This window comes from Podarcis pityusensis (assembly GCF_964106645.2).
Source record: "Podarcis pityusensis genome assembly, chromosome: Z".
Lineage (NCBI taxonomy): Eukaryota > Metazoa > Chordata > Lepidosauria > Squamata > Lacertidae > Podarcis > Podarcis pityusensis.
In genome coordinates this window covers 3,345,731-3,361,185 of record NC_138044.1, presented here as the reverse complement: position 1 = coordinate 3,361,185, position 15,455 = coordinate 3,345,731, and the positions used below count along the sequence as shown (strand labels likewise).

Sequence of the window (15,455 nt, the reverse complement as noted above, 5' to 3'; positions counted from 1 at the left end):
AATAAACATTTTTTAAAAAACAACAACAGCGTACGTATAATGCAAAAATGTTTTCAAAACTTACCCGCAAGAATGTCTAGAAGTCAAGTTTAAAGGAAGGGAGAGATGAAGATGTGAGCACACTAGTGAGAGTGAGATAATGCTGCCCTCTTCAAAAATGCAGTTGCCAGACCCAATAATTTTAGGTGCCAGTGGATTCTTCCACCTATCCTGACATGATTGACACCTCCCTTTTCAACTCATTCCTGTTGTGCTGAAGTCGGTTAGTTCACTTTACTGTGTGCTGAGCATGTCACATAACTATTTTAACACAACTTCCAATTCCAAGTTGGTAACTCCTCACAGCACTTCCAGAAGTAGGTTAGAGAGAGGAAGTTCAGAGGCATGGCAATTCACACAACCAGCCCACAACACTGTACATTCAAGCAGAAATTGACTTCACCATGTAATGTCAAAGTAGTGAGTTCAAGATTATCACAACTGACCCACAGACTGATTTGGGGTGAAATGGAAGGGGGAGAACCCAGCGTAAGTTCATAAGACCTGAAGTGTCTGATAAGCTACAACAGTATATGGTGGTGCTGCTGAATTTTGTGGACTCCAAAAGTGGATCCAATGAGCCGTCAAGATTCTTTATTTTAAAATGTGTAACCCCTCTTTTTGAGGAACTTCCTCCGCAAAGCTGCTTACAATATCCAGTAAAAACCAACTCCACTTGACAATAAAATGTATTTCTTAAAAATACAAAATACAGTACAACTTAACAATTAACCAGCATAAGTCCCCTTGATGGCAATTCAGAAGGAACAGAAAACACCAACAGAGAGTCCTTACCTCATCGTCCTTGTACCATGAGAGGTTCTCAGCCGTCAGGACGAACCAGTACTCTTTGGAGCCACCCTTCATGATGCCAATGTTGTTGATGGTGAGCCAGCCCTTGCGGATCACCTGTGTTATAAAAACGTATCATTGTTACGCATGCCAGCAGCTGACTCAGTGGATAAGAAGAGAATGGCATTACACACACAAACACAGCAGCATATCAAACAGCAGGGCCGGTCCAACAGCTGCTTGGATATCCTCTATGGAGGATGAACCTACGCCAGCAAACTGAGACCTGCTTAAAAACAGGAGAAAGAGCCAGACCAAGAAGGCTCATATATCCTCTGCCAAGAACACATGAGGAAGGCTCTAGGGCAGAGATCTATAGGGCTGCAGTGAAGAACATCAAAACCTCTGATGCCTTTGCCAGACATCAGAAAACAAATCATAGTAAGAGGTCCAAGTCTGAAGTCAGGAAGGTACACACCATTCAGCAAGACTTGGAAGGGGAAGTCTTATTGGGTTGCAAGGTGAGTATTAAAAAGACATTACAAAAGACCAGAATCAAGGGCTATGGTGTTCCAGAATAAAATAAGAGGAACATCTCAAGAACAACAGACATCTGGGAGCCCCAGTTTTTCCATTCTTGATGGTGGGGATAAACAGGGCTCTGTGTACTCTGTAATTCAGTGCAAGTGCAGGGAACCCCCAACCTCACAACTCAGTTTTCATTTTGACAAAGTAAATTTCTGCCTCATATGACTACCAAAATAGATTTGAAAATGTGTTGGCAATATCGAGCAAAATCTCAAGAGTTATATCAGCATTTCCTGTGATCATCAAATGTGGTTTCGGGACCACATGCCACTCTCCTTTACACGAATTAAGTATGCAGAAATTGGCATCCCCTGACATATGCCATACAGGCTGAAGAGTTCAGCTTATCTTTGCATGGTACCTGTGTTGCTTTGGCACAGGTTTTTTTTTAAATATGCAGTACACACAACCATGTTTAGACCCCACTCCGTAGCAAAGATTGAGTAGATCAAACAAAATAAAAGAGGATTGCAGTCAACAAACAAATGAGTTAATAGCATTTTAAAAAACAACAGTGAGTATCTGGAAGCAAAGGTGCATCTGGAATTCATATCCTGGATTTAATATGTGTTTGTGTGTGAGAGAGAGACAGAGACAGAGAGAATGAGAGTGCTGTACTTGGGAGGTGCATTGTCACTACACCAAGAAACAATCAGCCTGCAGCAAACTACAGTCTGAAAAATCTTTTAGCATGAACCATCTGTGTTCCACGAGGAAAACGGAGTACAGTGGTGCCCCGCAAGACGAATGCCTCGCAAGACGGAAAACTCGCTAGACGAAAGAGTTTTCCGTTTTGGAGGTGCTTCGCAAAACGAAGCTCCTATGGGCTTGCTTCGCAAGACGAAAATGTCTTGCGAGTTCCTGCGGTTTTTTTCCCCTTCCCCCCCCCCTTTTCTAAGCCGTTAAGCTGCTTATCTGCTTATCCGATAAGCTGATAAGCCGCTAAAAGCCGCTAATAGCGCTAATCCACTAATCCGTCAATGGGCTTGCTTCGCAAGACGAAAAAACCGCTAGACGAAGAGACTCACAGAACGGATTCTTTTCGTCTTGCGAAGCACCACTGTACTACAAAGACGAACACAACTGCTAAACTGACTGATTTTCTTTCTTTCTTTCTTTCTTTTTCTTTCTTTCTTTCTTGTGAAGACAATTGCACAACTACTGCCTCTCATTCTGCAACAGCAACACCACCATCAACATGTCTAGTTACATGAGTCTATGACATTCATGCAAGTTGTGGTAACGCTACAGCTAGTGGTTTGCCATGACCATCCTCTCCTAGCACAAGGGGGGGAAATAAGCCATAGTCCCTGAATTAACATTTGGTCTCAACTGAGGACTGTGGCTTGTTTCCCACCACATAGCCGAGGGCTTCTCCACCCTTTGTCCACTCTTTTCCAGGCATAGGTCTGCGCTTTGAAGCTCCATGTCTGGGTGCTCTTTCAGATTTTCTGTGAGTTGCTGGATTCAGCTTTAAAGAGTGGCTTTTCATGGGGGAAACTCTAGAGCAAAAAAGGGCACTCAGATATGGAGTTCTACAGCACAGACTGCCTGGAAAGCATAGAGGAAAAGTAAGTGTGGATAAGCCCCAAGATGTAAAGCCAAGGTTTGGTCTTGGTTTCTTTGAGCAAAACAAATCATAGTCCCTGGACAAAAAGGCTTGTGGTTTGTTGTCCCTGATTGCACTAGAGGAGAAGTGAAGAGGAAGAGGAACCAATTTGCACATTGACAGTAAACCTTTAACTGCAGCTAACTATGATGTGTGCACTGGGCTGTTCATAAGGTAACCATGTGTCCTACTTTGCAATGACAGGTTTCTATTTTGAAAGGCTGTCAGATGGCAGCCCTCTGTTTGAAAGTATTCTCTATCTGAGGGTTGTCAAGTCCAAGTCTGGTTTAAAGATAAAGGAACCATAAAAAGGGAGAGAAACTTTGAAGTTGCCCACAATGGCTAGTTAGTAGAACCTGGTCAGCAGACTGAGCAGGCGCAGAAATCACCTAGTGTCTTCTCTACTATGGTAAGAGGTATCCTGTTTCTATTTAAATTATAGTAATTATTTATAATTTGCATTTGTACATATGAATTACCACATGCCAGCTTCTGTAATTCTTGAAGATTCTGTATTCTTGGATACCAGGCACTGTATTCATCCCCTTAATGCTTGATAAAACTTTATAATAAAGTTTTGGTGCAGGTATGAGCGCTCAAAACTCAAAGACAGCCTGAACATTTAATCGCCAAATTTCTTCTGCAAACCAGGTTTTTTTCCCCAAAAAATGGAACCATCACACTTTTTAGCACACCTGGATTAAAATTTTGAAGGGTTGCAAGGGAATAAGGAGGTGGGATAAACTTCTTTGGCGAAGCCACTCTGGTCCCTGGGTTATCATAGCTGTTATAAAGAATAGCTGCTCTGAAAACACATGGAAGAAAAATCTGGAAGCCAAGAAAATTCCACTTGTTAAACAAAATAAATTCATCCAAGTATGCATGTGTGCCTCCTAAAGGCCCTGAATAAAGAGGGGTTTTTTTGTGGGGAGGGTTATATTCGGATTCTTTCTTTCTTTAACTCATGGGCTGTATTTGATCATCTCTCATCTTAACAACAAGATAGCATATGAAGCTATAATTTGATGTTGGCTTAAGATCCTGGCTTGTTTTGAAGCCATTAGCCACAGTTTTCTGGTTCAGATAAAATGGAAAACTATGGTTAATTGAAGATTTCCCCCTGATTCAATGACTCCTGGTGCAAAAGTAGGAGTGAAGGGCCAGAATGCACAAACCATACCACTCTTATCTAGACTTTCTTTCTTCTTACTCCTCTTTCTTTATTATTTATTTCATCTTGGAGAGACGTACTTCTGCTCCCACTACAGCCTCCTGGTTTTAATCTTCTTATTAATTACAGCTAACCCCCCCCCCAGTTATACTCAGAAACAGACTAATTATTAACACATGAAGGGAAGCAACATTACAGAAAAGTAAACTTGACTGGAAGGAAAGCAGTATGAAGATGTGTAAGATATTACGGCATTACAATCACTTATTTAAATAAAGATTGTTTATTTGTTTACAAAGATAGTCAACTTAACTCAAAAGCTTTACACTGCCTCCCTTCCCTTAACTCTTCAATCTTCATTCATTTTGCTATCTCTGTGACTTTGATGTCAGAGAGCGAGATCTCATGTCGGATCCCCCATTCCTGCTGCCATGGAAACATCGGGGAGGCCTGGGAAATAGCTCAGATCCAAAGAACCCAAAGCCAACACGCCCCCAAACCAGGAAGAGATTTAGAGCAGCTCCCAAGCTAGTCTGAATTTCCCTTGACAAAAGAAAAAGGGCATTGGAGTTGAAGGGCGATCCTTTGACCTCACGTCTGCCCTGCCAGTGAGACCTCAGCAGGGCTTTGGATGGGCAGTTAAACCAACTTCAGATTCCACACACCAAAAACATATAATTTAGGATTGCACAGTCATTGGATGAAAATATATTTCATAGTTAATCTTTAATTTAGCAATGCACAAATCAAATGTAACACCACAATTTATCTTTCCAGTTTTTCCATTGTCTATTTAACCTACATGTGGAATAAGGTATTAGCAAAACGCATGTGTTTGTACTGGTTCCCTTTAAGGCCAACACAGGAAGATTCCACCATATCTTTTGCAAATCTTTGGACCTAGATGTCATCTTTCCACATTTTAATGTGAAACTATTTCCTGCCCTAACTTTTAGTTCTAATAAAATGTAAGGGACTCCTTTGTTGCCTTGGAATAATTTCAAACCCAGGTCACAGTGGTTCTTATTTCTGGTTGAAATAAAATCCCTTAGTGGGAAATATTGAAATAGATGGAACAGACTCATGATTCATTTGAAGCCCTAGTTCATCTAGGCATCCAGTTCTTCCCTGCTCCACTTCAACAAGTATTGTCAAGCCATGTGCACTCAAATTGAATTTATTCCCAGGCAAGTCTACTTTTTCCTATTTATAACTCCACTGGTGTTTTAAATACACAGTGTATTTGTATGCTAGTCTATATTAAAATATGGTTGCATCTTTTAGTGGTGAGCTGCTCTACACTTGCAGCTTGTGGTGTGACTTTAAACAAGCATGCCTAGCATCTTTGCCTAAAATCCCTTCACACAGCCACATATTGCACTTCAGCGATTGGATTTTCAGTGCTTACAGCCTAGTGCATTACTGCGAAACCAGCTTCCCATTTGTTGCATTAATACTGCAAGTCCTTTAGGAAGCAGGTTCCTTCCTCCAGGCAGAATGAGCCATCCAGGCTGCCCCAACTATTGCTCTCTCCAGCCATGTAAACTGTGGAACGAAGGACGCAGTTGCCGTCCAAGTGCATATAAAGAGTTAGGTGAACAGGAAACAATGGGACACAGTCCTTCCCACCAAACTACAGGAAGTAATGGCCACAATAATTCTGGAATTCTCTAAGCAGAAAACACAAATTCTGCAACCGGAATTAAGTATCTCTCCAGCCGCCCCATGGCACAGCCTATAGCAGACCTAAGCAACTTAAGACTGAACACAGCTTCAATAGCCATGTATTGCAGCCTGCTATCTGATTGACAGCTGTCACGTTTATTTTTCCGCCCAAGGCAGCCAGCAACAGAAAGAGGGTTACAGAGCCACCAGACGTGGCTAGTATGTACTGCTGGCTGAGTTGTAGAAGCCAACCTTATAGGAACAGCATCTTAACAATCCAGAGGATATCTCTGGCCTACCTAATAGCAGACTACATGCGATAGCAGCAAATCTATAATTTTGGACAGAACCTTATTGCTAATCACGTATAAAGGAGGCAGGTGTCGGGGGGTTAGTTTAAACCCCAAAGGGGTACAAATGTAAGGGAGGCAGAATCCTCTTCCCCATCTACTAGTTTTCTTCAGCCCACCAGGGGTCCTGTGTCCAGTTTTGGGCACCACAGTTAAAGGAGGATATTGATAATCAGTGCTGCATAATGGTTAGAGTGTTGGACTAGGAGCTGGGAGACCAGGGTTCAAATCCCCACCCAACCATGAAACTCATTGGGTGACCTTGGGCCTAACCTACCTCACAGGGTTGTTGTGAGGATGAAATGGGGAGGAGGAGAACCATGTACACCACCTTGAGATCATTGAAAGGTATAAGTGGTATATAAATGTAATAAATAAAATAAATAAAATAAATGTGCAGAGGAGGGCGACCAAGATGATCAAGGGTCTGGAAACCAAGACTATTCTTCTATGGCTCTATGACTGCCTGAAGTCCACTTTCCTTGCACCCATGACCTGATACCAGAAGTGAGCTCAAGTGGGAGAAAAATGCTTGGGAATTCAGTAACCCATGCCTAGAAACCCTATGGCTTTAAATCACACCATCTCCCTGTTAGACATGATTGATAACAGCCTTGTGTTTCTGTAGTTTGGACCTGAAGGTGACACCATATATTATGCAGCAGACATGATTGCTGTGGCAACAATGGCATTATAATGGTTTCCCTCCTGCAAACACTGTTGACAGGTGAGTGACATACCTGTGACTTTAAGCCAGAGGGGAGAGAAGGCAGATCAGGATCTACTGGCAAATCACTGAACTGCAGGAGATTGGTAAGGTTTTCTAACATGCAGTTGTGTTGTAACAGCAACAGCAAAAATCCTCTTTTGCGCCCCTGCCCCCAAAAAAGGCTGCTAGGATCACTGATCTGTATTCACTCAGATGTAAATCTATATTTTAATATGTAGGCTATCCTAATTTATGGCTCACTGGATGGAAAGGATCCTTGGGCAACAAGTCTGCAATCCAGTTATGGGTGGTGGACCTTAAGGGTCCTGGGTTAAAAAAATAAAACAGGCATGAAGTCTACCCATTGCTGTTTCAAACTCCTGCATTTGCATCTATGGGATTACAAACTGGAAGGGGTCCTCAAAGCTGTTTGAAGATGCAGGTATGTTGTCCATGGTGTATTTGTTTGCTGCAGGAAACATGGGTCAACCCACAGCCATCACATCTGCCATGGAAGAAGCAGAGTCACCTCAATTACTTTTTATTTCCTTTGGAGCAGGATTTCTACCTCTTAGTTCCAGATCTCCCTGCAAATCTTTTCTAAATAAAAAAAAATACAACCAGGCCTTTGGCTGATTAATATTCTACAGACTTTTAAATGTGTTTGTGGGAGGGGGAGTTATTGTTTAGCTTTTCTGTTTTAACTATTTAATTGTGCTTTTATCTCATGTTTTTATCTTGTGAACCATCCTAAGATTTTTACTATAATAATAATTTTATTATTTGTATTCCACCAATCTGACTGGGTCGCCTCAGCCACTCTGGGTGGCTTTCAATATATACAGAAACATAATAGAACATCAAGTGTTAAAAACCTCCCGATACAAGGCTGCCTTCAGACGTCATCTAAAAGTTGTGTAGTTCTTTATCTCCTTGACATATGAAGGGAGGGAGTTCCACAAGGTGCTTTTTTTCTGTGGGAACACAGGGGTACGCATGCCCCTAAACATTTTGTGAATCTAAGTTTGGCCTCATTGAGGGGCAGTATTTCAATATGAGTAGGAAAATGAGAGTACCCCTAAACATATTTTTTTTTGGGGGGGGGGAGCACTGGTGCCACTACTGAGAAGGCCCTCTGCCTGGTTCCCTGTAACTTCGCTTCTCGCAGGGAGGGAACTGCCAGAAGGCCCTTGGAGCTGGACCTCAGTGTCCTGGGCCGAGGCCGTTTAGGGCTTTAAAAGTCAACACCAACACTTTGAATTGTCAAAATAAAAAAAAAATTCTTCCAGTAGCACCTTTAAGACCAACTAAGTTAGTTCTTGGTATGAGCTTTCGTGTGCAAGCACACTTCTTCAGATACCAGGTATCTGAAGAAGTGTGCTTGCACACGAAAGCTCATACCAAGAACTAACTTAGTTGGTCTTAAAGGTGCTACTGGAAGAATTTTTTTATTTATTTTGACTATGGCAGACCAACACGGCTACCTATCTGTAACTTTGAATTGTGTTCGGAAGCGTACTGGGAGCCTATGTAGGTCTTTCAGGACTGGTGTTATATGGTCTTGGCCACCACTCCCAGTCACCAATCTAGCTGCCGCATTCTGGATTAGTTGTACCCCAATTCTGGATTAGTTGTACCTGGATTAGGTAGCCCCACGTAGAGGGCATGGCAGTAGTCCAAGCGGGAGATAACCAGAGCATGAACTACTATGGCGAGACAGTCCACGGGCAGATAGGGTCTCAGCCTACGTACCAGATGGAGCTGGTAAACAGCTGCCCTGGACACAGAATTGACCTGCGCCTCCATGGACAGCTGTGAGTCCAAAATGACTCCCAGGCTGCGCACCTGGTCCTTCAGGGGCACATTTACCCCATTCAGGACCAGGGAGTTCCCCACCCCCGCCCACCCCGTCCCCCAAAACAGTACTTCTGTCTTGTCAGGATTCAACCTCAATCTGTTACCAACCGCCTCTAGACCCTCACACAGGACCTTAACCATCCTCACTGATCTCGGATTTAAAAGAGAGGTAGAGCTGGGTATCATCCGCAGACTGATGAACACCCAACCCAAACCCCCTGACGATCTCTCCCAGCAGCTTCATGTAGATGTTAAAAAGCATGGGGGAGAGGATGGAACCCTGAGGGACCCCACAAGTGAGAGCCCAGGGGTCTGAACACTCATCCCCTACCACCACTTTCTGAACACGGCCCAGGAGGAAGGAGCGGAACCACTGTATAAAAGTGCTCCCAGCTCCTCTAGACAGTCGAGAAGGATACCATGGTCAACAGTATCAAATGCCTTTTGATGAAGGACATTATATAAATCTAATGAATAAATCTAATAAATAATAATAATGAATACCCATTTTCACTCTGTTCACCAACTAGTGACTTTTGCTCCCTCGTTTTCTGTTCTGCCGGACATAGTATTAGGGTTTTACTGTACTTTGTCTCCCTGCCCCGTCTGCATCCAACGGAGGCATCCCAGCTTTTCCCCAGATGCACCTAAATTAGTACTTGTTAGCACTGCACATTGAGTGGCCTTTTTTACTCACCAGGATCTCATCCTGCAAAAAGAGGGCCATAGCAACAACAGCAGCAGCAGCAAAGACGGGAGCAAAGAAAGGAGAAATCATTACTCAAGAAAGCGGGAGGAGGAGGAAGAAACTAGGCTCCAAAAATAAAGGGGGAGGGGGAAAATATAAATATATAACAAAACCAAACATTTATCACTAGAACCTTTTGCTAAATTAGCACTCTAGTTGCAAAAACAGCAAAAAGACCACATCACAAAACAAAATCTGCTTAGGTAAAAGGGGGAGGGGAGTTTTGTTTTGGTTTTAAAGCACCTAAAAGTGAAACAGACTGAACAGGGCCTCCTCCTCTCCCACTTGGGTGGTATAAAGTGGCTGGCCTTGCCTGAGAAGCAGTGAAGAAGTAGCATTTTCAGAAAGGGCCTTGGGCCTAAGTCCACCTAGTGGTAGGTCTGAGGTTACATTCATGCTACACATTTATATTTATTTTATACCACTTTAACTGTCACGGCTTCCTTTAAAGAACAGCAAGAATTGTAATCTGGCAACTGTGTGCTAAAGATTCTTCCAGCAGAAAGCGGAACCCCTGATCACAGGGTTGATCCTTCAGCGATAGGGGGAAACAATTCTGTGTTTTAAACACGCCGTAAATGGATGTTTTGTCCATAGCTGTCAACTTTTCCCTTTTCTTGTGAGGAATCCTATTCGGAATAAGGGAATTTCCCTTTAAAAAAGGGAAATGTTGACAGCTGTGGTTTTGTCCCATGGTGACACAGGGGCTGCGGTGTAGGAAGTTCTTTACCCCACCCAAACGGGGCCTGAAAATTTCCGAACTCGTAAGAACTTTAGAAGATTGAATAACACCCCAGATGTTTCCTTAAAAATGCAACCTTTTCAGCTTTGGATATTTTGTTCTCACGTAATTCTTTCGATAATAAAGGTTGTATACAATGCTAAATGTACGCAGAGAAGACCCACTGGAACTGAGAGACATGACATAGGCTATGTTCACGTGGCTGTTTATTCAATTTCAATAACGTTTCTCAACTGTTCCACATTACATTTGAACTTTCACAACATGTAAAATCCACTTCCAAAACTAGTGTAATATAGTGGAACTATAATGGAATACAGTGCATGTTTAACACTCAGTTCCATATTATTTGCAAAAGGATTATTTTCTGGAATCAAATAATATGGAAATGAGCACTAAATTTGTACTAAATTCGGCTTTTGTTCCAGAAGTGGCTTTTGAGTCATGTGTAAGCTCAAGTATTAATGCAGAACTTAACAGTTAGAGAAAAGTCATGGAAATGGAATAAACTGTCATGTGAATGCAGCCTAGCTTAGGTCCATTAATTTAAATGGATCAACTCTACAAAATAGTTGTATTTGGCTACAACTCTAAGCCTGTGAGAAAGGACCATGCTGTTCTTAATTTTTGTAAAGTGCAGAGCAACTTTAGAAATTCAGTAATAAAAACCAAAACCACAATGAGCACAACGGTTATTCTATTATTACTATTACTATTATGCTCTTTGGCCACATTGAAGTCAATCTGAAAAGATAGTAATGGCAAAATTCAGTCCTACTCATTTCAGTAATACTTATTCCCAGGTGGGTGGAAAGAATTAAAGCCTAACTTTGTTTGGATCCTATCAATTACCATTATTATTATTATTATTATTATTACTGCCACTATCACCATCCACGAGGTTATCCCTCCATACACCATGCAGAGACAAGTATACAACTACCAGTGAGGTATAAGACTGTAACAAAAGTAGGTTGTTTTCTTTAAAAAAACCAAAAACCATTAGGAAGTGTGTATCCAACGATTAATTCAAGAAACTTATTTCGGGCCAACCAGTGGAGCTAGCAGGCAACAATACAATTAAAGCTTTATCTGATTACTAATGAATATTAAAGCTCTAATGAAGATTACCCTCCAGGACCCCCCTACCACCCTGGGTATGGAATATTTTGCTTCAGTGAAATGGGTTCGATGAGTTGACATTTTGGTTCCTCCTGCCTTCCAAGATGTGTTAATGAAACTTCCATTGCCTCCTGCAAAGCAAAGTGAACATCCATCTCAAGGCTTTAAAATGTGGCCCAAGATAGCCACGAAAGGGGCTTACCTGATTCCCAGCTGTTTTCTTCTTGCTCATCTGGCTACTCCTTTGCTGAGCACTGCATGAGAAATATATAAAAAAAGGCTGAAGACGTTTTTCTTTTCTTTTCCAGTTTTGACTCTCTTGGGATGGCTCATGTGAATCCAGATTTATTGGCCTATGCTTGAAATCCACGCTTAGCCTGAATTGCTCTCTCTGGAGAGGGGAAGTTTAATTTTTATCCCCTCCTCCCAACTCCTGTGATCCTGATGAAAATACCCCCCCAACACACACATACGCACTGTAGGTATTATTCCCAGGAAAGAAGTTCTCATTGCCAACAATAAGAGAACTCAGATATTGCAACGCTCTTTCTTAAGTGGGTAACTGCTACTAATTCTCAGCACACAAGGTTCTCTGCTTGTGAAATTTAGGATATAAAGTGCTGTGCAGTATTATAACTGCTATTTCATGGGACTTCTAAAAATAATAATGGAAGAAAGGATATATTTACACATCCCAGGTGTCTTGTGCAGATGAGACTGTCACTTTTTACCAAACGTGCAAAGGAGCAGAAAAAGATGGGAATTACATTGGTAAAACTACAGGCAAAATACATCACCCAGCTCACCACAAAGAACAAAACCTGGTAGAATATTGTATGGAGTTCTAGAAAAACATGAACAAGGGCTCATCCTCACTTCCTGTGCCTAGAAAGCATGGGTATGAACAGTTTTACACATGATCTGTGGTTTCTTGGCATGGTTTTGAGTGGTTTTGCCTTTGTCCTGCCACTTCCCCTTGAAAAACCTGCTCTTTGATTCTAAATCAGAACAAACAGCAATTAGCAGGAAACCTGCTTGCCTTTCATTCTGATTCAGCCCTAAACCATGGGTTTCCCCAGGGGAAAGCAGAAGGCAAATGGAAGTGTAGATGAGCCCAAGTCTTGTGGCACCTTAAAGTTGTTTAAGCGCTCATGGGATGGCAGAAAAACTTGTGGGAAATGCAATGCAGAAGATAAAAACCATAATTAAAGGTCCCTCCAGAATCTTGTTTTCTTGCAGGGCTAATTGTACAACATGTCACTGATGCAAAAATAGTGCATTAGTGATGGATTTAGTCTGGATTGTCCACACATCCTTCTGCTTTATTAGTTCTGTCATTGTATGATTGCCATCTGTAGGGGTGGCCCTCTTGCACGACAGCAGAACGAAAGTGGGACAACACAGTCTGCCCAGAACCTTTTAGTCTTTAAGGTACCACAATATTCTTTTATCCTTTTTGCTGCAACTGATGAACACAACTGCTACTCCTCCAGGAAAAAAAACAACCACGTCATCTCCTCATTGCTGGTACTTACTTGGCAAATCCAATAAAATCTTCATGGTTTGTGTTCATGTAGGCTAGTTCAATATCTATCAGGAGCATGACCTGGGGAGAGAAGATAAGAAGAGAGGAATGAAAAAGGTGAAGCCAGTTACTTGCTGGATTACTGCAATGTGCTCCACGTGGGGCTGCCCTTGGAACCACGTGGGCCTGGTTCGGAAGCTCCAGCCGGTGCAAAGTATTGACGGGGGTATTTGGATGACAACATGTGACACCCTTGTTAGAGCATCTTCACTGACTACCCACCAAGCCAGGTTCAAGGTCCTTGTATTTACTAAAGCCCTGAACAACTTAGGTACTGGTACTTCAGGGACTGCCTGAACCCTTCTATCCCAGCTCCATCACTGAGATCATCTGCAGTAGCATTGCTGGTCGTTCCCCAGATTGGCGAGTCTCATTTGACAACAAGAAACCCAGCCTTTAGTGGCACCAGCCCAGGATTGTGGAATGCTCTGCCAATAGAGACCTAGCGGGCACCTTCTGCCTCAATTTTTAGACACTTACTGAACACCTTTCTATCCCATCAGCCCCAGGCTTTGCAGAGCACCACCGGCTATTGCTCTTCCTCACCACTCCTGCCACCTCCTTGTTTGAGAGGCAGAGAGGTGGGCAGGCAGTGACATCCTCTGGTTGTCTTTCTCAGCATCACCAGTATTAAGTGGGTGAAAAAACAGTTTGTGACACTGAAGAAGAGGAGCAGACCTGTTTGTGAGAGTGGGTGGGGGAGAGAAGGGGGCCCTTTCAAGGTCTTAGCCTATGGCAGATTCCCATCTGTGCTCGAGGCTGGTTGTGTGTGTGTGTGTGTTTGTGTGTGTGTGTGAAATGAGAACCCCCTCCACACACACCTGATCTTTGGTTCTGCTCTCTCGGTCGCGGATGTGGGTTGTAACAATTCGTTCCATTTCCTCCCGTAGGTGTGGGTATTGGCTGAGCTGCACAGGAAGAGAAGGGGGGGAAGAACATGTGCATATGGGGAAATATAGGGTGGAAAGAGGCCAGGAAATTACTGCTGCTACCACCACTGTTCAGTCCTCATCAGAAGATCTGGTAGTTGGGATGGGGTGGAAGAGGGGAGGTATAGAAAAGAAAAGTAGCGGAGAGATTTTCCAAGTTCCAGCCATGATACAACATTTGCTCTTCTTTACATCTTAGTCAGCATCTTGGTCTGGTTTGATATGTTTGAGAGGCAGCTTTGCTGGAACTAAATCCCCCTATTCTCACCAGCAGGAAACGTTTAGCAGAACAGCCATCTGTCAATGTGTCTTCTTAGATTATTCTTTTGGCCTCCAGATCTGAATTCATTTTATTTGAGGGATGTTGGGAATCTGGGCTACATGGCCAAGAGTCAACCTCCTGCAGGGGTAGCCAACATGGTGCTCTCCAGGTGTAGCCAAAATGGCACCCTCCACCTCCCAACAGCCCCAACCAGCAGGGCCAATATCAGGGATGACCAGTGTTTCAGTCCAACAACATCCAGAGGTTACCACATTGGTTACCCCTGCCCTACTGTGTAAAGCACATAGTAGATTCTCTGCGGAAACTAAGTATGAAGATACAAAATCTTAAGAAATGGCATCTGATGCCTGACCTCATCTCAGGATGCTACAAGCAGTGGTTGGTACAATTTAGTCAGTACAGTAATCATTAACCTGGACCACTCAGTTAATTCCTAAATTAAAGCCACCAGGATTGAAGACTACCTGGAAGTTATACACTATTGACCTGTAGCTGTCTATACCAACCATCCTTAACCCAGAATCTTCCAGATGTTTGGACTTCAGATGTGCTGGCTGGGACTAATGGGAATTGTAGCCCAATACATCTGGACAGCAGTAGCATTCCGTTCAACAGCCCCAGTTCTGCTGGGACACCCATGGAATTAGTAAAGCCACCACAAGAGACGGAGGCATGGATATGTAGCCTGCATCTCGAAATACGTTTATTCTGCTCTCTCTTTCCGTTGTCCTTCTCCAACCCTGATAAGCAGTGGTGTTTTGGTGTGCAGTCCTGCACGAGTCACCTGACTTGCACAGAATGTGGCATCAAAAGACATCATCTCAGTTTTCTTCTCGGGAATGTTGGAAGATATGCAGTAGGTTGGTGCAAGCTGTTTTACACTCTGAGTGCAAGTGTATGGAGAGGAATGGCTAGTTGTGATTGCCAGTGGTGAGATACAGGTATTATGCACATGCCGAAGACACTCTCCCTTATCATTACTAAAGCCTAGCACTGGAAATAGTTTTTGCATAGTTCTTTTGGAGACAGAGACCTAAAGAGCTGCACCTAATCTGGGTAGATTCTTGGAGAGGGAAACAGCATCTAAGCTGCTAAAATCATAAGAAATACTTTTGCTCACAATAAGGCCCGAAGCACCTGTGCACATGTCAAAACATGGATATTTATACCAAGGGTAATATAAGATGTGTGGTGTATCAGAATAATTTTTCCATTTTGACAAGTATTTTTTTTAAAGACATTTTATAGCCCCTCTTGTTTTAGTTT

General features: G+C 42.8%; 1 protein-coding gene across 20 annotated transcripts in view; it reads right to left on the bottom strand.

The window, feature by feature from the left end:
* Positions 1-15,455, bottom strand: part of DNM1 (dynamin 1) — a 135,349-nt gene that overhangs the window by 51,439 nt on the left and 68,455 nt on the right. For 10 of the 20 annotated variants that reach the window (XR_013981703.1, XR_013981704.1, XR_013981705.1 and 7 more), the window contains exons 11-16: positions 13,799-13,885; positions 12,928-12,998; positions 11,595-11,646; positions 9,478-9,489; positions 835-948; positions 65-76 (exon numbers count right to left, since the gene is read on the bottom strand). Coding sequence is in view for 16 of the 20 variants with exons in the window: in XM_080990874.1 (XP_080847000.1) it covers positions 65-76; positions 835-948; positions 9,478-9,489; positions 11,595-11,646; positions 12,928-12,998; positions 13,799-13,885 (348 nt within the window). In the remaining 4 variants the exon portion in view is untranslated. The remainder of the gene's footprint in view (positions 1-64; positions 77-834; positions 949-9,477; positions 9,490-11,594; positions 11,647-12,927; positions 12,999-13,798; positions 13,886-15,455) is intronic. The other 10 variants (XM_080990875.1, XM_080990879.1, XM_080990872.1 and 7 more) reach the window with 3 other exon arrangements.